Below are 22,560 nucleotides of genomic sequence, written 5' to 3'. Positions count from 1 at the left end.
TTGCTTCCACATTTTAGCTATTGTGAATAATGCTGCTATGAACATGGATGTACGAATCTCTCTCGAGAGACCCCATCTTCAATTCTTTAGGTTATATCTCCAGAACCGGATCGCTGGATCTTATGACAATTCTATTTTTAATTTTTCGAGGAACTGCCATACTATTTTCCTGAGTGGCTGCACCATTTTACATTTCTACCAATAGTGCACAACAGTTACGATAGTTTTAGTTTCTCCACATCCTCACAATGCTTGTTTTTTTTTGTTTGTTTGTTTTTTTTAAATAGTAGCCATCCTAAAGGGTATGGGGATAACAAACACTCTTTTAAAAGGCAAATGTATACTTAAGAGCCATCTTTTTCTCTTACTTCTCCTGGGCTGTCTGATTCTCCAGTGACTTCCAAGAAGTAATGGACAGTAATTTAATCAAAACCTACACTACTAAAATCATGCACCCATATCCCTGACATTGATTGGTTTTCTCAAGTGAAGGGATCACTGCTTGGAGAGGTACTTATCATACCAGAAATGCTATCATTTGCTAGCATTTCTGGTATGATAAGGATTGGCTGCATTATCAATTGCTAGAAATTGTTGAAAAAATAAGCTTGAGATAGGTCACCCCCTGTTTGTGAAACCTATATTACATTCAAATTATTTAATGAATGTATTTTAAAACATTTATTAATATTCCAGGTGGATGATGCTGGCACTTTAGTATGAATCAAGGCAGTGTGGTGTCAACTCTAGTTTGGGTATTCTTCACTGTCACACCTACGCAAAAAAAAAAAAAAAAAAAAAAGAATTAAAAAGCCACTTTCACTTAAGACTATCCTTGATGAAGCAGTTCAAATTATTGACTTTATGAAATCTCTTTCTTAGAGTATATGACTTTTTAACGTTCTATGTGATGAAAAGTACATAAAGCACTTTCGCTGCTAAGTGAAGTATATGGTTCTGCAATTTTTGAGATGTGTGAGTTGAACTAGCTGCTCTTTTTCACAGAACACTATTTTTATTTGAAAGAAAGACTGGTTATTCAGATTTGGATATTTGAACAAAATGGGCTTGTCACTTCAAGGAAAATAACTAAAATTATTTCTACCAATGATAAAATTTGAGCTTTTAAGCAAAAATGATAATTTTCGAAAATGCGGTATTCACCAAAGTGAGATTAACAGCTTCACAAGACTGACAAGATCAGTGATGATTTTAATAAATGTGGTTTTAATACCAAATAATGTAATGCATCAATATCTGGAAGATCTGCATAGCTCTCAGTAAACTAATATTTTCCAAATGGTTTCAGATTCCCCATAGTAACTAACTTTTAAGAAACTACCACTTACTGATTTTTGCTAGTGTCAAAGAAGGGTATCCACAATTATAAGAGAAGGCTAAAAAAATCTGTATGAGAGGATTTTCTTAATTTCCTAGACCAAGGTAACATAGTATAACAGAGAATGGGGAAGCAAATATGAGAATCCAGCTGTCTTCTGGTAAGCCAGACATTAAAGAGATTTGCAAAAATTGTAATATAGTACAACTCTATTCTTTTTAATAGTGTAGTTTATTTCATAAACTATATTAACACATAATAATTTATTGGTTTTAGGTGAAGTAATGTTTTTAAATTTCTGCATTTTAATTTAGAATTTGGTGAATATCTCACATAAACAAAAGCTCCTTGGGGTCCTCAATAATTTTTAAGACTGTAAAGGGATCCTGAGACCAAGTTTAAGAAAAGATGCTTTTAAACATGTGCAATAATTTCCACTTGACAGATGAAGAAACTAAAACTCACAAAGAAAGATTAAGACCAGTTTAAGGCCACATGGTCAGTGGAGTGCTGGGTATAGTGCCCAGGTCGTCTTAACTCCAGACTTTGTGACTATAACTTTTTTTTTTGCTATTATTTTTCCTAATATTATCTTATTTTATCTTTTTAGTTTTGGATATCATTAATTTATTACAAGAGATGGAAATTATTTACATGATGCGATCTCAGAACTTCAGTGGAATGGGCAGCAGCTTCACGGGATGCCATTTCAATAGTAACTATTTAAATCAAAATACTTTCCAAGAATGTCGCCATCTCTAAATAAATAATCCTTGTCGTTTAGAACTACTTTGGTGCCTCCATATTCTGGAAGAAGAACTTTGTCTCCAACTTTCACGCTAACTGGTTGAATCTCTCCACCCTTTCCTTTAGAGCCCGATCCAACAGCTACTACTGTTGCTTGCGATACTTTTCCTTGAGATTTTGATGTAAGCATAATGCCTCCTTTGGTTACAGTTTCCGCAGCACTCCTTTCAACTGATGCTCGGTCAAAGAGGGGAAGAAACTTTCTAAATGCTTGTCCTGCTATGACTTCTGGCGCCGCAGTTCGTACTCTGCTCCGGTGCCGCGGCTGCAAGAGCCCCGCTGTCCGGCCGTCTGGACACGTAAACTTTGGAAAAGGCCTCCCAGTACGCAGCCCTAACATTATCTGTAAACTGGTAGTTAAAAGACATTTCGACAACATAAAAAAATCTTCATCATATTCAACGGATAGTTCTTAGTAATTGGCTGCATCATCCTTCTTTGGGCTCGTTTCGGCGAGGGAAACGTGTGTTGTTGAACCGCCTCAGTTCGATTTTCGCTCTGATCTGTGGTTTTACGAATCTAAGTTGGAGTCCTCTTGATAACTCCGCTGAGAAAATGCGATCTATGGGGTTCAACTGGAAACTCTCCCAGGACTTTGTAAGGTTCCAGGAACGGGGACATTTTCTGCCCCGACCCCTCAACACCCAAGACCACATTTTACAGAATGCAAATCCCGGTGACAACCTACTAAAGCTGGTCTGCTCCCGGACCTCTTTCAGATGTTTAATGACGCTCTCAGTTTTCTGATTGGCTGGTCTGAAAACGATGGGCAAGAGCGGCCCTGCACTGGCGCCCACCCTCCAGCGCGCGGAGCGAGTGGCGCTGGGTCCGGATTAAAGCCAGGGTCTGGGCTGGGCCTAGCGCGCCGCCCCAGGAGCAAGGTCGCCACTAGGAGCCGGGGCCTGCAGGGGCGGGGAGTCTTGGGCACTCGAGATTGGCGTGTCGCGAGCCGCCTCCCGTCGTGCACCGGGGCACCAGCCACTTACCCGGAAGGAGAAGCCGAGACGGGCTATATGGTGGGGCTCTGGCGGTGTCGCTGTGGGCAGTGGGTGCTGCTCTCAGGTGAGGAGGTGTGGGCGGGGCCGTGGGGAGTGGGCGCTGCTCTCAGGTGAAGGCTGCTGACCTTAGCTTCAGTAGTGGCGCTTGGGGTAGGGACTTCGCTTGACATCCTAAAGGGTGTCTCGCCTCCCGGGATAAAGGCGGGTGCTTGCTCGGGATCCAATGAAGGAAACTTGGAGTTTCCATTTATTTTTAAAGGAACATAAAGCGTCTTTCCTCCTTACTCCCCAAGCTTAATAGGCAAAGGAGAAGAAGGACCATGTGACCCTGTGCTCCTAGTTCGTTAAGAATGGAGGGGGAGTGACCGGAGTAAAAGAGTTTGGGGACATTTATCCAAACGGCAAGCACTAGGGGTAGTGAAAAGTATTTTACAGTGACACAGGAGGCTCTTGCGCGAGATTGTGGTCGTCTTTGTGACTTACCTTCCAAGTGGAAGGAATGACAAGTTACAGAGGAGCAGAGCTGCTTGGTTGGGAACACATAGAGCTTGAGCAGACAGGGGAGCTTCCTCTACCACCTGTGGGTTATTTGGGAAGGAGAGATTTTTGAGTTGCCATCTGGCACCAAGGGCTCAAGAATGAGTAAGAAGGGATGGGAATCTTGGTGGCTCAATATACTTTTATCACCTAATTTGTATTTTAAGCTATCTCTGAGGTTTAAATGGTAGCAAAAATAGTGAAGCTAGAGCCTTGAATTGTTATGACATTGGAAAGCTTTACGGGGAATCTGCTTTGTAAAAAGCAAATAACTGGGTTCTCCCTGGAGATACTGGTGGAGAAATTAAACTCTAGATGTGATTTAAAGGGCCCAGGAAATGGAGTTAGTGCTGAGTTGCATAAGTAGCTGAGGGGATCACTGACTCTGTCCTTATTTGGATGACACAGAGCTCCATCTTTCAGATCACTGAGCCAAAATTAAGAACTTCCTTCTTCCCTTCCAGGGAACTGAGCTTCATTTCCTCTGAGCAGTGGCATTTATGGGGGGAGGAATCTAATGGAGAATAGTTGCTAGAAGTTATTACTTGGAGTCTAGGTTTTTGTATCTGTTCCAGTGTTTTTAAGGAAAGTTACAACTGAAACTTTCTTAGTGCCCTTTAAATTTAGATTTAAGTGTACAGCTTCTTGGGGGTCCTAGGATTTTTTTAAAAAGCCAGTTTATAGCTATTTGTTTCTCAGTGGTTTTGGCCCAAAGAAAAGGAGAGGAACTTGCACATGGAGATGGTGCAGAGCCCTAGGCAAACTCTTTTTGAGCCCAAGAAAAGTGATGACCATTTACTTACTAAATTATAGTCCTGAATTTGGCAAACCTTTCAAGGCACAGGAGATGTGTGAGCTCCACTGAGTTTGTGGATGACTATGATTTTTCTTGGCATTATCTCTCCTGTCGTTACTTTTGTGAAAAGACATTTCAGAATCTTTTAACTCTGCTCCTGTGCTGGCAATTTACCAAATGCCTAAAAAAAGAATAATATATATATATATATATATTTAAATCTGAGGCGGTTAATTGTTCATAGTCAGTTGAGTTGACCTGCTTTTTTTTTTGGTCACAGCCATTTGATTGCTTACATCCAGGAATTTATACATCGGTTGTCATGGCATTGGAATTTCCTACCTTTCCATGGGGACTGCATCAAATGAAAAATCAGATTGTTAACAAGAACACTGTTTAAGATGATATTGCAATCATAAAACCTTTGGTTTGCTTGACAGTTTTGTCATATACTGTGCAGCTTTGTCTCTGAGTACAGCGTGTATGGAGAGAACTTCTGGTATACTAGAAAGAATTGGAAAAACTGTTTGCTAATTTTGTAGTGTAAACAAGTTCCCCTTCTCTTGAAATGTTAGCTTTGTGTTAGCAAAACATAAAATAGAAGGAAACTCATTATATAGTCTTCTAATGGTAAAGCAGAACTAATAAGGGAATACGTTTAAAATTAATTGTGGGACTGTAAAAATGAGTGGGTGTGAATGGCCATGGGGGGAGGAAAGGGAGATCTTAGAGATAGTCTTGTTTCCCCAGGAGCCAGCCGGGATCGTTTGTTGGCAGTACATATTGGCTGAAGTCAGGTTTCATTTCAAGGTAAATTGGAAAGGGAAATTAAACTTTATTGTTCCGCTCTTAAGAGAGAAGAAGGGGGTGGAGGTGGCAGCCAGGGTGGATGCTGTTGGAGCGGTTCTAGAAGTAACAAGATTAGTGCTGTATTTTAACAGAAGATGACATCATGGGCCCCTTTGGGCTTGAGTAACCCTGTGCTGCAACCTTCATGGTCCTCTTGGCAGAGTGGGTGATGTCTTTGCACATGTAAACTACCACACGGGGGGAAATCAGCAGCTTAGGCTTTAATGAATCTTTACAAAGGAGCGGAAAACATCCTGAGTCGACCTCTACAGCTGTGGGCGTGTGGGCAGAGGTACAAACCGGATGGAATGTCCTGCGAGGAAATGATTAGAAACACTGGCTTGGTTTCCAGAGAATGAATTAGATAAGGGAAGGTCACAACTGAGCAACCCACTCAAGTGTTCCTGGCGCTCTCCAGCTCTACGATTTACCTCTGGGGAGGTAAAACTGCTTTACTATGTGGTTATTAGCAAGACAAAGAGAGACTTAGGAACATTGATGTTTTGGGGCATTTGGCTGTCCATAAATAGCCAGTAGGGGGCGATGTTAAGCTCACTTGTAAAGCTGTGTTGTGTGTGCCCACAAGACACTGCTTTGCCTGCAGTGTTCAGGCAGAAAGGTTTTACACTCGAACCTGCCTGTTCTGGCTGCCTGAGGTGAATGTTGCGTAGACCTGAACATGCTAGAGGTGGCCTGGTTAAGGGTCTTGGCTGTGGTCTGAGAAGTGGGGCAAGTCCCTCAGGGCTTGTAGCTTGTCAATGAGCTAATGTGAAGGAATTTTTTTGCTTCCTCTTAAGTTTTTCAAAAGAACAAAAAAACTTGTCTGGGTTTCCCCAGTGGGGTCTATTAAAATTTTTCAGAATTTTTAAGAATAGAAGCATACTAACCATGATTGTCTTTTGACATTTGTCCCTCATCAGATGTGTTCTTCCAATGGGCTTTTGGTGTAGGATGTTGGAGAACCAGGAGCAGGAGGTAAGCATGTGGTCTCCATGAAATAGGTGGGTAAAAGTTTGAGGGGATTTGGGAGAAGATGCAAATCATTGCTTGGTGGTGTTCTTCTGACAGTAATATCTTGGTGGTTTTGATGAGCTCAGAGTAAAGCCAGGAGAAGGAAATCAGTAAGCAGTAGCATTACAGGAAAATGGTTCTATTTTGACTAATTTTTGCGTTTCTTAGAATGTAAGCTTTGTGAAGGCAAGGATTTTTGTCTCTTGTTCATATTCTACCTACCCAGTGCCTTAGAACAGGGTTTGAAATAAAGAAATATTTGTTGAATTCAATGAATAAGTGAACAAATGAATGAAAGTTGGTGCTGTCTAGTTGAAAAATCTGGCAACCTGTGTTAAAGCTGCTTTTCTATGTGGCTGAGCTGAAGCTGAAGGAGCATTTCTTACCTCTAGGAGGTGATCACTGTGCGTGTTCAGGACCCCCGCGTGCAGAATGAGGGCTCCTGGAATTCTTATGTGGATTATAAGATATTCCTCCATGTAAGTGCATCAAACTTCTGTACTGAGATCATCACCACTTTCCAGGGCTGAGGGATAGTGCTGAGGTAGAACCTGTTTGTGAATGTTTTTTTATAGGCCTGAGACAGACAAAGAGGGAGGTGAGGAGAGAGAGCTTGGGGTATGCCTGAGAGTTGCTTGGAGGCTGCTTGGTGGCACCTTGCTCTAGTTGGAGCCCCTGATCAGAACTTTGGCCTAGTGGCTTAGATCCTCAGTTAGAGTGATGATGGGCAGTTCATGTGAATTTGGTCCTTTACTACTAAACCCTTTTCACATGCTTCCTCTTGTAGACCAACAGCAAGGCCTTTACTGCCAAGACATCCTGTGTGCGTCGCCGCTACCGTGAGTTTGTGTGGCTGAGAAAGCAGCTACAGAGAAACGCTGGTTTAGTGTGAGTCTACTCTTGCCTCCGTCTTGGTCTGTGACCGGCTCTTTAGGTGCTTATTTGGGAACTAGAATTTACAATGAGGAAAACTTGGCAACATGCCATGCCATATACTAAGGAAACTGAGAAACATGTTCCTAAATTGTATTTTCAAATCAGTAAGAAAAGTATTTTGACCTAACAATGTCATAGAAATATCAAAAAACATTTTTTTTTTTAAATATATATGTGTATTGGTCTAGGGCTCAACAAATGTACTGCTAGCATTTAAATATACTTATCACTTGTTATCAGGACCATTTTAGCACCTGAACTTATTTGACAGGTGGCGATCCTGTCTACTTGACATGTAAAAATAGTGGTTTTTATTTTCTTTTTTCGTGCAGGGACCTTTTTCCAGAGACACAATAGACAGAGCCTTAGGAAAATAATATTGCACCTCACTTGTACCTCCTCCCCTACCCCCCTAAAACTGGAGACAATTTAGAACAGTGATTCTACTGCAGGATGGTCACTGGATGGTCTAGACCGGCGCTAGATGGCTTGTTGATGACGTAGCCAGTTAGTTGCCATGTGGGACTGATGAGGCCATTGTCATGGGTCAGACCTCCATAAACCAGTTAAAACTTCCCCTGACAGGTCTTGCATCCCTAGCCTGGCCATTGGTTTTTAAAAGTATGTGCTGCACCTCATAGGATTGGCTAAGGAGTTGTAAAGAGTTTGTGGATGACTCGCTGCAACTCAGCTACTTTTAGAAAATTCCAAACTTGTGACTTTCTGGGACTGGCATAGGTAGTCTTAATTTACCCACAAGGACCCTGCATTCTCCATGTCCAAGATTTTTCCTTTTTAAAATGATAACTGATGGTGGGAGTAGGTTTTGTAAACAATGTAATATAGCAGCACGGAGTTTTGGAGTCATAGACTTGGATCACATACCAGCTCTGCTGCTTACTACCTGTGAGGTACTGGGAATTTACTTCTTTGATTCTATTTCCTTACTACTAAAATGGGGACACTAATATCTTTCTCACAGGTTTTTGGGAGGATTCATGAAATAAAGTTTGTAAAACATTTAGCTTAGTGCCTGACACATGACATGCAGTCAGTCAGTGTTAGCCACCCTGCCACCTTATTAAAAGATATTTGAATTGACCTGTTCCTCTTTTCAGGGGATTTCCTTATCAGGGGCTGAAATGACTGTCTTGGATGTTTCACTTACTTTGGGTATTACACTGTGTGACTCCTACAGGCCTGTACCTGAACTTCCTGGAAAGTCAACCTTCTTTGGCAGCTCAGACGAGTTCATTGAGAAGCGACGACAAGGTCTGCAGCACTTCCTCGAAAAGTAAGTAGACATGGCAGGCCAGCACTTGCCTCCTAAGGCGGGGACAGGGAGCAGGGAAGGTGCCAGTCAGGATGGCCCACTGAACATACAGGTGCATTTGGGGTAGACGCCTTTTTTTTACCCTCATGCTCACTTAAGCCAGAGCCCTTCAGTGGATGGGGTTGGGGAGAGCAAATCCTCAGGGTGACGCTCTGTGTTGACCTACCTGTGTTTGCCCCAGGGTCCTACAGAGTGTTGTCCTCCTGTCAGACAGCCAGTTACACCTCTTCTTGCAAAGCCAGCTCTCAGTGCCTGAGATAGAAGCCTGTGTCCAGGGCCGAAGCCCCATGACCGTTTCTGATGCCATTCTTCGCTATGCTATGTCCAACTGTGGCTGGGTCCAGGAAGAGAGGCAGGGTTCTTCTCACTCGGCTAAAGGAGACCAGCCTAAGAGGTAACCGAAGCTCTCTTTTTTGAGACTCTAAGGACAAGGAATACTGTTACCTGTGAAGTGTCCATTTGATAGAGAAATTAAAGTCACAGCGTTGGCAGCCTTTCAGAAGAGGTCTTGTTCTCCTTGCGCATAGTTCTCTCATTCCGTGCACAAGGGTTGGTGGGTCTGTGTGAACCCATCTCTGGGTAGTGGGCTCTCCTATTGAAACCTGGGGAGAAAGAAGTAAAGGCTTTTTTATTCTGTCCTTTATCTCCCACTTTTAAAAAATAACTATTGAGATATAATTCACATCCCATAAAATTCACCCTTTTAGTGTACAAATCAGGAGTTTTTTCACAAAGCTGTGCAACCATCAGTCACCACAGTCAATTTTAGAACATTTTCATCACCCCAAAGGGAAACTTGTGCCCATTGGCATGACTCTCCATTTTCCCCAATCCCCAGCCCCTGGCAACCAGTAATCTACTTTCTGTGTTCGGATTTGCCTCTTTTGGACATTTCACACAGATGGAATCATAAGATACATGGTCTTTGGGACTGGCTTCTTTCACTTAGCATGTTTTCAAGGTTCATCCACATTGTAGTGTGTGTCAGTACTTAAATCCTTTTTATGGCTGAATAACAATCCATTTGTATAGATATACCACCTTTTTGTTTGTCTATTCACTTGTGTTTATCCATGTATTTTGTTTATCTGTTCCTTCTTTTTCCTTTCCCACTCTTTCAGTTGCTGCTTTCTTCCAAGATCAGGCAGGAGGAGCTCTCCGTCACCTCCTCCTGAGGAAGAAAAGGACCATTTTGAGGTGTGGGCTCCCGTTGTTGACTCTGAGGCTCCTTCCTTGGAAAGCTCTGCTCTCCCACCCCCTACCTCACCCTCATACTGTGATTCTGCAAGACCTGATGAAGGACCCTCTCCTCAGCCTGCGAGGAGATCCGAAGGAGGGGACCATGCTGTGCCTTTGGATCCTGGACAGTTAGAAATAGTTTTGGAAAAGTGAGCTCTGGTCCGAGCTCTGGGTTCTGTTCCGAGATGGATAGAGAAGATGCAGGCAAGGAATCGTACTTGGGTGGGATTGGGCACAAAGCAAGTGTTGGGGAGGTTGGGCTACTAAGTGTCGAACCTCTGCTTGGGTTGGTTGTACAGAGGTCGGTCACAACTCCTCAAGCTTCCTCCATGGGAATAAACACTGTGAGGATGTTTATAAGTTAAGCAGAAGGCCCAGGGGCTGTTGTTGGTTTTGAATAGAATCCTGTGTTTACTATCTTGGGAGCTGAGTTTCTTTAGATGTTTGTTAATAGGCCCAGGAGTACTGCCTCAGGTGACTGGTTTTGGAGACCTGTAAGTGGCAGCTTTTAAGCTGCAGTATTGAATATTGTCCCAAGAAAAATGCTTATGTAGCTGTAGTCCCGCTGGCTCTGTTTTTGCTGCAGGCACTGGAGCATTTTGTTTCCAAGAGGCTGGCCCCTTCTCTACCTCCTTGCATGGACAGGGTGGTGAATATTTATTCTCTCACCTCCTTGCTTTTCCTCCACTAATACCAGTGGATGGAGAGGTGCTGTGACTCCTGTCGCTGGGGTTCCCTGCATATCCCAATACTTCAGCCTGGCTTTGTGGAGCCTGAGACCCATAAAATAGCTCATGGCCAACCGTGAAAGAAAAGAGGTTGTTTGCAGAGAGTGGAAAGTTAACAACTCGAGGAGCTTTGTTTTGGAAAAGGCTGTTCTGGGCTGTCACTGTCTCTTCTGGTTATAAAGCAGAGACGTGATCATTTTACGTGATCACTTTTTGCTGTAGGGGTAGCATGGATTCTGTTTTTTTTTCCGAATCCTTTTCTTCTCCCTTAGTAACAGCTCCCTGCCCCTAGGGCTTCAGCCACCACAGTGTCCCTCTGCTGTGTTGTAGGGAGGCCGTATGTTCGGTTCAGTGGGGTGCAAGGGCTTTGTTTCTGCCTGGAGAGAGGACTCTGGGGATGGAGATGAGGAACAACACGCCTTCCTTCAGACAATGAGGCATTCTGCCCTCCTGCTGCCATAATTCCTCTCCGCTGAGAGCCAGAGCCTGTCGGAGATGAGTGCCGCCAGCATTGCTCTGCACTTCGGTTTGTGTGTGGTTCTTCTTGCCCTCTCCTCCGTCCTCTGACCGTCCCACTCTGTGGGCTCTTTTACTACCAGCCTATGCTGTGGGACTGTCATGGCATTTAGTTCGGAGTTGAGGGGTTTTGGCCTGAAATAAAATTTAACTATTTAAGACTGTTGTTGCAATTTGTGTCTAACAAGCTGTAGCAGAGACGGAGGGAGTGAGGGCTGGCAGTAGTTACTTTCATAAATCATGAATTTATCAGCGTGGAAATAATGGTTCAAAACTGTGCACTGCAGTTCTCCTGCATTGTGTGGTGCAGCTCAAGTTCACCACTGGAAAAAGGATTATCTTCCAAAGAGCCAGGATCTACCTCTTTTCACAGTTATGGGTATGAACCTTGTTAGGTGTAATTTACCTGATGCTGCTTTCATCCTCGCAGCCTGTCTAAGGTGCCAGGTGCTGAAAGAGAAATAAAGTTTGTCAACAGGCAGATGCAAAGCCCTGGCTGGGACTCATCCCTCTTTCCTGCCCGCCTCCCCTGAGTCTCTCCGTTATATGATGCAGCAGAGCAAGACGAGGATGGAAAACCTACAGAGGCAAATCCAAAATGTCAAAAGAAGTTCATTTAAAAGGGGGAAAAAACTCCGTATACAACCCTCACAAAAAACCCGACAGATGCTAAGCTAATGGCATCCGCTCTGCCGATTGGTAGGGATGACTCATGAATATTAATGAGTCCAATGCTCCAAATGGTGCAGCTGTGAACCCAGCTGTGCCTGAAGCTCTCTGATCTCAAAACTTCCAGACAGGAGCCGGAGGTGGTCTGTGTCAATTCCCTACTCAGCCAAAAAACAGCAAGCTGGGTTGGCCTTCTTCTGTTCGTTCCTTTTCTTGCTGGAGTTGGTGCTCAGCAGCTAGTTCTGCCAGCAGGGTAGGCTGCTGGGACGGCAGGAGCCATTCAAAGACACGGATGCGAGTTTTCTGACTACCAGCTTTTTTTAATGATCCATTAACAGCAGTGCATATAATAGCACCTCAGTTAATGTTAAGCCAGGTACCCTCTCCTCACCATCTTATACAGAGTTGAGCATAGGCCATGGAAGGAAATGTCCTAAGCAAGAAAGGCATTTTCTAATATTATAGGCTTAGAGTTAGCAGAAAAAGGGCAAGGATGGATTTCCCTCTCCATCCAGGCAGCACCATTTGCGTCTCTCATGTGCTCTGTTCCCATGTGTACTAAGGGCTGGCTGCCATGGCTGATGACCTGTGTGAGTGGCCTGAGCTGTTTTGTAGAATGAAAGTATTTTTTTTGTTGTTGTTAGAATTTAAGTTTGAGGTAGTTTCTGTGCCTGATTTAGTGACCTTTCTTTCAGCAGCTACTTCCATGGCCCAATGTAGTCATCTGTTACACAGGATAAGTGATCCCAAGCTCGTGGGTTTCATTTTGTTTAGTGGAAAGAAATGTGCATATGTGTGTTTATGGGTGGAGGGGGCGGTGGGTTTTGTATGAAAATCATAAGTTTCATATGCATCATTTTATTTGACCTCAGTGTCCAGTGAGGAGGGCAGGGTAAGTATTACACTCACATGTGGGACACTCGGGTAAGCATGGTATTATTTTTTTTTTTTTTTTAATTTTAAATGGTGGTAGAATATGTTCATGTGGGAAGTCCTTTTCAAGCTCTGTATGACAAGGGGTTTCCTCCACACACAAAAAAACAAAAACCTTTTTTAAAAGCTAAAATAAACCCACCGCTACTCACAAGAAGAAAAATCCCTCTGCTTTTTCATTTCTCAGGAATCAGGCCTCCTCCACAGTCCTCAGTTTACTAATTGCTAAGGCCTTAGATCTACACCACCAAGTCCTAGGCACCTCGTACCCTCTCTGGTAGCTTTGCTTGAGAGGTGATCTTGACTTTTTAACAGCTGTGGATATTAAGTTAGCTCCATGTCTGTGAATTTGTTTAGATGCCTCAGCTCTTGCCAAATAATCTTAACATCTAGGGGTGGGGAGGACAATGGACTGGGAGGATGCAAGATGAGGTTCGAGGTAGAAATGGAAACAGACCAGCTCCCAGCCTGCCTCACGGAGGCCGCAGGAGCTTTCAGTCGGCCTGGAGTGGTGTCTGTGGATTTGTATGTGAGCGGCCAGCTGAGACACAGCTAAAGCCAAGCAGATAACCACTGCAGTGAGAGATAGTGACTTCCTCAGTCAAGCCTGGGCACTGATCCTAAGCCACCCCTCTCAGGCAGCCTTACGCCAGCAGGGACTCAGCTCTGTGGCAGGCACGTTGACTGGCTCAAGGTAACCTTTCTTTGAACTGTGGATGAGTGTCCCCCGTCCTAGTCTTACGCGTATACTTTCCTTCCTAGAGATGAGGAACACCACGCCTTTGCTTTAGAAGTCCCCCACCCACCTCCTGTCTCCATATTGTCTTCCTGCCCCAGCTCATCTGTTTCGAGAAGCTACGAGACTTGCTACAAATACCAAGCATGCATTTGGCTTACCAATAGGCCAGCAGGAGTCAGTCCTAGCATCTTAGAGAAATAACTCCTTGGGGAAAATTGGTTCCATCTAAATAATGTCTTGATTTGAAGCTGTTAAGCCCAAACCTTAACTCTCAAGATATAATAAACAGACAATTTATGCTTGAAAGGATAACAAGAACCACACTTTTTAGAAGATAAGAGTGCTCCTGACTTAATGAGCAGAGTGAACAATTTTCCTTCCATTCAGGGGAGACCTGGTTCACTTCCGCAAGTAAAGGAGGAGAAAAACAGGGTGCTTACAGAGCAGTGAAAGGGGCATGAATGTTAGGAAAGGAGAGATGGTAAAGCTAAAGTGAGAATTAAAAGACTACCTGAAAGTTGTAAGTTTTTTTTATCCCTAGAAGGGTAGGGACATGAGATGCTTCTGTAATCTTTAGATTATGGGAAGCCATCAGCTACAATTATCTGTGGCTGTTGAGTCCCTCCTTCTTGTCCTTCGGCCAAGCACTTTTTCGTTCATACTGTCTGTTTAGAAGGGGCAGTTAGTTAGATCCTTCCGTGAGTGCTCTAGCCCTGTGTGTATGTCCCTTCCTCTCTGGCCAGGTTGGTGTAGATGCCAGGCCCCCCAGCAGCCTGACCTGAAATCCTCCAGCAGAAAGCCTGGAATAGTAAGAGCCTGAGGCGGTTTGTTGGAGGCAATGCAACCTGCCTTCTATAAGCTACGAGACTTAGATATATTCTACCAATTAAGGCACATCTGTTCCAACACTGAAAGGCGGGCACTGTCTCTTTAAGAGCCATCCCACTCCTCTCCTTGAGTGATGAGGGCTGGGAGCACAAGGGAGTCAGATGCTGATTAAACAGTCCTACTGCCGAGCTCTGTTAGAAAATTACTGTAATTATGATCTAGTCCCAGCAGAGGGATGAGTTCCAATCCTGCTAATAACCCTTCCAGGTGCCTCAGATTCAGGGCCCATGGGAGGCAGCACTGACAGGGCTCTGGCTGGCACCAGGGCAGTGATGGCGCTCCTTTCTGGCCTGTGCAGGCAAAGACAACAAAGGCATGGACCCCTTGTCCTGTCTTGGCTTCCTGAGAAGGCAGTGGGTTTTGGTTGTGTTTTATTTTTTTTATTTTTTGGTTCTTCACAGAGCTGGGAGTCATTTTACAGGAGAAAACTTTCCCTTAAACTAATATGAAGGACCAGGAAAATCACAGCCACAAGGTGCCAGTCTGTCCTGACTCTCCCCCACTTCTGCCTCAGGGACTGCAGTGAGCACTGCACCACTCCGACCCAGTGCAAAGCGGAGAGAACCAGAGCAGTCACCTTTCAGCTGCAGCTCTCTTCTGTGCTGTGTTTCTGCGAGCCTGTGTTTCTTGCTCTGAAGTAGCACACAGCATTTCCCTCAGTCCTGATCCAGAGCTTCAGGGATTTCTGCCACTGGAAGGGGAAACAGAGATAGTAACCACAGAGCTGTGGATATGAGAGACTTGCTGTAATGCAGCTCTCTAAATTGGCAAGTATGGGCCTGCTCATTTGAAAACGTTTTTTGTAGTGCAAATATGCAGCAATACCGGCAAAATCTCAAAGGTGCTTGTGGAGCTTAGGGACTGGCTAGCCGCTTCTTACACCCTAAGGAATTCGTAGCATTTACACTCTATGTCTTCCTAACCTAGCTGTAAGCTTTTCCTTATGACTAAAGTGGAAACTTCTGGCATGCAGGGCAGTTTCTCTGTGCTTGGTCCTAAGCACACACACATGCCCTGAGATAATGGTTCTTAACCAGGGGTAACTTTGTTTCCAGGAGACGTTTGGCATTGTAGATATTTTGGGTTGTCAGAACTGGGGGTGGGGGATACTACTGACATCTAGTGTATAGAGGACCAGGGGTAGGGGTGCTGCTGAACTTCTTACGGTGGCCCCAACAACATTAAATTATCTGGCCCAAGATGTCATCATACCAGGTTGAGAAACTGCATTAACAGAATGAAGTAATAAGTTTCAAGTTCTGCTTTCTCCCCACCCCCCACCCCAAACTTCTGCACTGCCTTGGAGACGTTGAAGAAATGATCTCCAATCTGCATATGCCAGGCGCTTTCCCAGAGGTGGACTATGTTAGTGACAGGCCTAGAAGGATGCCTACCGTGGGAGGCATGCAGGAAAATGTAGGTGGTGTGTTATTGTCTGTCACCTTGGTGATTCTAAGCAGAGTAATGCTGGACGGAGTGTCTGACCATGAGGAAAAGGGAAGTGTTTGTAGCCTGTTTTCTGTCCCATGATTGGATTTGGGGGATAAAAGGTGGCCAGCTGCTCACCATCAGGTTAAGAGCATCTGTAGTGGAACCAGATGCCCTCTTTGAGGACCAGCACTAGAAGCCTCTTGGAACTTACTCCCGTCACAGGAGATGGCATACTGCTGCCCAGTGCCACAAAAATGCTTCCTTCAGTGGCACTCTGCCAGGTGGAGGGGTGGCAGGCTGTGATGCGGCCCCATGAGAGAACTGAACACACACAGCTGCTGACGGCCCGCCAGCCCCACAAGCCGCATGATGCCAGGGATGCCAGGCCTCTCAATAGGCTGGACATCAGGCAAAGAAAGCTTAGTTGGCAGAGTTTGCCTGGGAATCAGGCCTGCAGGGGAGAGGACTTCATTAGAAGGGACATTGCCAGACATACCGGGAGAACCAGGTAATCTCTGTCTACTGCCCAGTCCCCTGGTGACTGCGCAACCATTTTGCCTTATTTTTAGCTTGGCTGCTCATTCTGGTTTACACGTGCGGTCGCGGAATCATTATTGATGACTTCCCCTTTCAGTCTTAAAAGTGTCTCTGTTTGGAAAATAAATTATATGGTCATTCTATTAATTGTACCTCAGCTTCCTCTAATACAATAGTTTTCTTGGGGGGGGGCATTGTATTTATAAAAAATTTTTGTACAAAATGGGCTACATCTTAAAATGTATTATTAATTGAATCCCAAAGGGTTGAAAAAGAATAGTCATCAATTTATACTAACAACAACAACAACAACACAACAACAACAACCCAACATGTTTTCTGAATAGTTATTGACAGGGAAATAGGATAATTCATATCCCTTAAAGAAGAAAAATTTCTTTTAAGTTGTTAAGTTTCAAGCTCTCTATCCAATCTCTGTAAATTCTAATGGGAAATGAAATGTGTGGGCAGGAGGGAAGGGGAGGAGGAAGGGACTATGGTAATCCACAAACTAGAAAATTAGTTTGAATCACTGGGCTGTGTAGCAGGGATAATCCTCTGTGTAGATGGCTGCTTTTTCTAAAGTCAGCTCCACCAGTTTTGGTAGTGCTCTGGGAATTAGCAAATCAGCGCCACTCAAGATTTAATAACTTTTCAGAGTGGCTCCTGGTGGGGAGACCTATGGGAAGGGCTTCTTTTTGGCCAAAGATGAAAGTACCTCTGTCCCTGGCATCTATCTGCAAGTTTTGTTCCTGAAACAAAACCAAACTCCCTGAAACATACTTTAGTTTCTTCCTTGCTTGCTTTGCATCAACTCTATGCTATTTTGCTGTACGGATGACAGAGAAAACACATTAGGAAAAAAACCCATTTTGAATGGAATACAGCTGAAAGATTGCTTTCAGAGCATTTAGTATTCTCAAATATTAGTTCTGACAATATAGGCCAAACTGTACCAGATTATCCAGTGGATGTCAGTAAGTTCGGTGTTAAATTATTTACTATGAGGAAGAGATACGTTTGCTTCGTAAATTTAGGATCTGAACTTTATTATTTTCCTATCTTTACATAAAATCAAGGAAAGTAAAAAGTCCCACAACTCCAGCTCTCTCATATTTCACATGCCAGAGCATAAGTGGCTATTAAAAACCCATTCTACACATCATATGGTTAGTTAAGTGGTCTAAAGCCTCAGTTATCCAGTTAGTCACAGGCAGTAAAGTGGGATTTGGTTAGTGGAGTCAAACAGAGAAGTGGTAATCTGATTAGCCAGTTGCTTTCTGAGGTTGTTGGCTAAGATGGTGGCTGTCTAATTGGGTGGGAAACAGTTCAGCTAGGTGAGGTTGATCTCCAGAAAGACTAGGATTCTGCTACTTCCTAAAGTTCTCCTTTGGAACTTGCCTCTAACAAGAGAATGCCTGTCAGCCCTGTTAATAGTCTCATCAACCAATCTAACTTTCTCTTATCTTTTCCTGCATAGAACAATGCCAGAGATAGCCAGATGGCTATAGTCCAGATTTCCAATCAGTCCATTTGTTGATATCTTTTAAGGCCAACTAATTTCTTTTTCCACTGCATTTTACAGCTAGAAGGGTCAGAGGTCTGAACGTGGCACCTACCCTGCAGTTGATGGAGGTGCCAAAAGACCATTGCAGCATGGCAAATGGTTGTTTCCTCAGGTCTACAGATATAGAAGGGACTACTACACTAAGCGGATTTTGTTTTAAATGCTGGAAGCCAATATCCACGCTATTGAGAGAACCTTGACCCGTCCAGAGAGTGGAGAAGTTGCTTTGCCCTTGACCTTGAAGTTACCTTTTTCATTCCCCTTCTGACCCTGTCCCAGATACCTGTTAATCCTCTTCTAGTGTCTCAGTCACAGAGCAGGGGCACAACGTTATTCTCTCCTCTTAGCCTCCCAGCCTTGCAGACTTGCGTCCCTGGGGGGGTTCTTCACGGAGAGAGAAATCTGGGGCAAAGAAGGGTTTCTGTTGTTTACTCAGTGAAACACTTTAGAACAATGTCCATTGTCTTTTACCTGCTGGTTGGGATTGGTGCAGAGGTTCCTAAAGCTGGAGGCAATTGGTTCTCTTTGATTCATCTGCTCATATGCTGCCACCTAGTGGTTCCTTCTCCTTTAGCACCTGTGTAAAATGGAGGGGACATTATGGATACAGTTCTGTGTTGCTTTTTCCCTTTTTCTCCCAGACCTAAGTTGTCCCTTTTTCTTACCTCTTTATCCATCACATACACAAAAAGCTTCCTTGTTTTTTATTCCAGGATCAAAAGATCTGGAAATGAATAGCTGGCATGGGATCTTTTGAGAAACCTGGAATCCACTGACATCACTGTTTCCTTCCCAGTTTTTCTCTTTTGGGGATGTGAAGTGGGTATCTTACTGCAGGGCTGTAATATAGTTATTATAGAGGTGAGGAAGGCTACTGCCCATCCAGGACTGCTCTGAACAGGTAGTTTGAGAAAATTTTGGCTCAGTCGCCCATTTTTCAAAATTTCTCATGTAGAGTCAGGCAATAGTAATAGCTAATCCTCGCTGAGCTGTTACTATGTACCAGGCACTGTTCTAAGTACATTGCACATTTTTGTTCTTTAATTTCCCTAATGACTTAGCGAGGTGGAGTATACCTCTTCTAAGGTGAGGAAATTAAAGCTTAAAAGGTCAAGTAACTTGCCTCGAGAACATATGTAGTAAAAGGGATTTATTTCCGAGTTTATATTCTTAACTACGATGTTTTGCTGCCTCGTCAAGGCACAGATGACCCGAATGCAAGGTATAGGCAACAGGAAGAGGAAACAGGGTTGTGTATACATAAACCCTCCTCAAAGCACTTCCTTGGCCCCTATCTATGACTTGTTGGGATGCAGGAAGACACAATGGGGTAGTTAACCAAGGTTGAAAAGGAACTCTCCAATGTGCTGACTCCAAGGACTTGCTTCCAGCCCTGTGACATTTCAGAGAGATCTAGGATGTAAGAAAAACAACCAAGAGGCAGCCAAAGTAAGTCTGAGAAACCAAGCAGAAACCAGGCAAGCCTACGTTCCCGAGATGATCCAATCCTGAAAGACAATTGTGAGTCTCCTTTCCTATGTGGGCTTATGTTTTCTATCTGGCTGTCTCTTCCTACTTTGTTTGGAAGTGGCACAAATGCCCAGAACCGGCATTTTGATACCATTTCAAAAAGAAACTCAACACCATCACACATGGCAAGGAACTAAATCTGAAGTTTATTGGTGCTTTTCAAATCAGTTAAAACAACCAGCAGCTTTCTCCTCCAAAGATTTCCTTCTCTCTCACCTCTGTGACCAGCCTGTGGAAAGGGCAGAAGTGGCTGTGCAGACACTTGAAAGATCAGACGGGCTAGGACAAGGAAGGTTTAATAACGGGCCTGCTGAATATGCCTCTTCCCCCTTATCTTATTGGTGGTGTGCAGTTACTACAGGTGTCAGAGTCTTGGGTCTCTTCAGCAAAGAGAGGAATCCGTGGTGCTGGAGGAGCAGCAGGGGTTGGGGTGGGAACTGTCGGCGATCAGTTTCTTCATAAAGGCAGGATAGAGAGAAGGATATGTGTCCTAAAGGAGAAAAATATACAAATTTGCTTTTATCATTCAAAACAGAAGGTATAAAAGGGCATAGGGTAAAAAGTGCCTCCCTTCTACCCTGCCTCACGGTCATGCAGTTTCTCTCTCCTTGGAGGCAGTGGTGTTGACATTTTCTCTCTCCTTCCAGAGGTATCTCATACACGTATAAGCAATCAGAGACTCCCGTTTTATACAAATGGAGCAAATTGGCCTATGCTTCGTTGCTGCCTTTTGGACAAATTTTCACTTACCAACATATCTCAGAATGTATTCCCCATCAGTGCAGAGCATCCTTTTCTTTTTTACTGTCTCATAGTATTCAGTTCTATCAATGTACTCCAGCTATTTGCCTAGGTCTCTATTGAACATTTAGGTTATTTCCTATGATTTGCTATTACAAACAAACAACCTTGTGTGTATATCACTTTGCATGTGTGCAAGTGTAGCTATAGGATAAACTCCTAGATGTGGAATTATTGAGTCAAAGAGAATGAGGAGATAACTTTGTTATTAAGTGAATGACAAAGTGAAGTAGAGTGAATTTATTTAGATTTGACCCTTCTACATTCACGGCCAGGAAATGGATTCCTTGTCAGGAAAGTCATAAAGTCAAACCATGAGTGACAGGCCCTCGCTGGTGCTTTATGGTTGTCCAAGGGCATCGGAAAGTAAGATCTATCCTTATGTATTTGCCTAAATGAATCTTCTCAGCTGCTCCTGCACACTAGAGTGGGCCCTGGTCTGGAAGATTCCAAAGACAGTTTTTATCACTCACACGTGTCATCCTTTATCCCCAGCAGTAAAGTCTGCTCCCATTTCAAGCCGGAAGATGGAGCTAGTGATCATGCTAGCCTTGGGTGCCCTCCATCACCATCCTAATTCTAAGCAAAACCCGCTCTATGCCAAAGCAACTGCAAAGTTATCCCACCCAAAGCAAGGACTCACTCCACTGATTTAAAATATGATGTGGTTCTTGCTCATAAAATGCAAGGCCATGTTCTTTATTACCTAAGTTAATTTGATTATGTTCCATAGGAACCCTCATACTGGGTTCCTAATCTTGGCCAATCATATTGTAATCCATGGGCATTTGGGGGAAATGGTGGCCTGGGTTTTGGGGCAGGGGATACGGAAACCCAGACCCATGCTTGTGGCAAAAATTCCTAGTAGTTCCCCAATAGCTATTCACCCTTTTTATTTATTAATGAACCATCCCTCCCCTCCATTTTTAAGCTGGACACAGGTTCTACCTAGAATAAAACTTTCTTTGCAGCTTGGTGTGTCTGTCTGTATGTCCAAGTTCTGGCCAAAGGAATGAAAGTAGAAGTGGTGTGTGCAACATCTGCGAAGTGTCCTTACAAGGAGAGTGTGTGCCCTTCTCCTTTCATTTTATCTTTCTTGTCGGGTAGGATACAGATATGATAGCTGGAGCTGGAGCATCTATCCAGGGCCATGAGGTAACCCTAGGAATGCTGGCCACCCATGGTGGAGCAAAAAGAGAAGGCACCTGGGACCTAGATACCTTGCATCACTTACCTCCAGATTTTTACAGGAGAAAAATAAATTTCTATGTTAATTAAATCACTATTATTTTGAATTTTCTGTCACATGTCGTTGAACCTAATCCTAACTCACTGCCCTGCAATTTAGGAAAAACAACTTCGGACTCATTTTCTTTCAATAGTGACTCAGCATCACTTTGGGAAATGAAGAAAAGCTACTTCACTGGCACGTCTCATCCTTCACAGAGAAACAAAGGCATGGCCAACAAATTCATCGGCAGTAGTTCTAATACCTGGGCTTCATCTTTCTTCCATTTCGAAGGCAGTGGTGAGGTACTCCTTTGGAACAATCCCAATGAGGCTGTTCAGTTCTCCTACCCACCAGCCATACATGCTATACTCCTGAAAAATGAAAAGAGAATGGTTTCAGTGAATTTGGTCATGCTTCTGTTAATTTCTTATGGTGATTGCATGGGAGATTCTGTTAGGTGATTTTTTTATTGACACTATTAGTATGACTCCTTAACACTCTTGATAGGATTATTAAATTAAAGTCATCTAGAGAAGGAAAGCAAACTTTTCGTTTTGCCATCTTCCTGTCCACATTGTAAACTTAGCACATTTGATGTCATTGCTCGAACCTGAAGAGCATGACTTTTACCAAGAAGAGTGAAATGGTTTCTTCAGAGAAAGTTGGGCACACCTTAAAATCCAAGAACACTAAAAATATTTAGGTCATAGTTCAAATCAATAATATTTACCAAGCATCTTCCGTGTGCAAAGTGCTGTTTGAGTTCCTATGAGACATATAATGATGAATCAGAACATCGCTTGCTCTCCGGGAACTTACAGCATAGAATAATGGGCTTTGGGGTGAGACAGACTGGGATCTAATCCCCACTTGGTCATTTAGTTGCCATGTGACCTTAGGTTCTCCTAGCTTTAACTTCCTGTTCTGTAAGAGTAGGGATCATGATACCACCCTTCCCTTATGTGGTAGGCAGATAAAGTGACGCCGCAGGAGGGAAAACAATTCAAAGTGCCTGATGCACAGTAGGTCCTCTAAACATTAGATTCTTCTCCCGGAAGAGGTGGGAGGTTGCCAGGTACATCAACAATGACAGGCAGGACATAAGAGCCACAGGGACGGGCAAACAAGAAAGAGAATGAGAGGGT

The 22,560-nt window shown here is 43.7% G+C and overlaps 3 protein-coding genes across 7 annotated transcripts in view; 1 reads left to right on the top strand and 2 right to left on the bottom strand.

The window, feature by feature from the left end:
* Nucleotides 1-1,551: 1,551 nt before the first annotated feature.
* Nucleotides 1,552-2,943, bottom strand: LOC107520639 (10 kDa heat shock protein, mitochondrial-like). The gene has a single exon (XM_036223742.1). It carries the CDS (start codon nt 2,523-2,525, stop codon nt 2,049-2,051), a length of 477 nt encoding a protein of 158 aa, XP_036079635.1. The 5' UTR covers nt 2,526-2,943; the 3' UTR covers nt 1,552-2,048.
* A 142-nt stretch (nt 2,944-3,085) lies between these two features.
* SNX11 (sorting nexin 11) lies at nt 3,086-12,696 on the top strand. 4 transcript variants are annotated; one of them, XM_016164623.2, is made up of 8 exons: nt 3,099-3,208; nt 5,228-5,287; nt 6,247-6,301; nt 6,730-6,816; nt 7,125-7,225; nt 8,472-8,567; nt 8,788-9,000; nt 9,728-12,696. In XM_016164623.2, exons 3-8 carry the CDS (start codon nt 6,260-6,262, stop codon nt 9,996-9,998), a joined length of 810 nt encoding a protein of 269 aa, XP_016020109.2. In that variant the 5' UTR covers nt 3,099-3,208; nt 5,228-5,287; nt 6,247-6,259; the 3' UTR covers nt 9,999-12,696. The 4 variants fall into 4 exon arrangements, with proteins under 4 accessions (XP_016020110.2, XP_016020109.2, XP_036079633.1 ...); XM_016164624.2 differs by lacking the exon at nt 5,228-5,287 and having other exon boundaries at nt 3,086-3,208; XM_036223740.1 differs by lacking the exons at nt 3,099-3,208; nt 5,228-5,287 and adding an exon at nt 5,302-5,767.
* A 6,814-nt stretch (nt 12,697-19,510) lies between these two features.
* SKAP1 (src kinase associated phosphoprotein 1) overlaps nt 19,511-22,560 on the bottom strand; it is a 244,345-nt gene continuing 241,295 nt past the window's right edge. For both annotated transcript variants that reach the window (XM_016164621.2, XM_016164622.2), the window contains exons 12-13: nt 21,678-21,786; nt 19,511-19,873 (exon numbers count right to left, since the gene is read on the bottom strand). In XM_016164621.2, the coding sequence (XP_016020107.2) occupies nt 21,685-21,786 (102 nt within the window). In that variant the 3' untranslated portion in view covers nt 19,511-19,873; nt 21,678-21,684. The remainder of the gene's footprint in view (nt 19,874-21,677; nt 21,787-22,560) is intronic.

Source organism: Rousettus aegyptiacus, unplaced genomic scaffold, assembly GCF_014176215.1.
Source record: "Rousettus aegyptiacus isolate mRouAeg1 unplaced genomic scaffold, mRouAeg1.p scaffold_m13_p_6, whole genome shotgun sequence".
Taxonomy (NCBI): Eukaryota; Metazoa; Chordata; class Mammalia; order Chiroptera; family Pteropodidae; genus Rousettus; species Rousettus aegyptiacus.
This window is presented reverse-complemented; position numbering and strand designations above follow the sequence as displayed.

Excerpts from the sequence above, each read along its gene's own strand:
- LOC107520639 (XM_036223742.1), bottom strand. The coding sequence starts at position 2,525 with ATGTTGTCGAAATGTCTTTTAACTACCAGTTTACAGATAATGTTAGGG.
- SNX11 (XM_016164624.2), top strand. The coding sequence starts at position 6,260 with ATGGGCTTTTGGTGTAGGATGTTGGAGAACCAGGAGCAGGAG. Across the intron at positions 6,302-6,729 it reads TGGAGAACCAGGAGCAGGAG|GAGGTGATCACTGTGCGTGT; the intron begins GTAAGCATGTGG and ends TCTTACCTCTAG. Across the intron at positions 8,568-8,787 it reads CTGCAGCACTTCCTCGAAAA|GGTCCTACAGAGTGTTGTCC; the intron begins GTAAGTAGACAT and ends TGTTTGCCCCAG.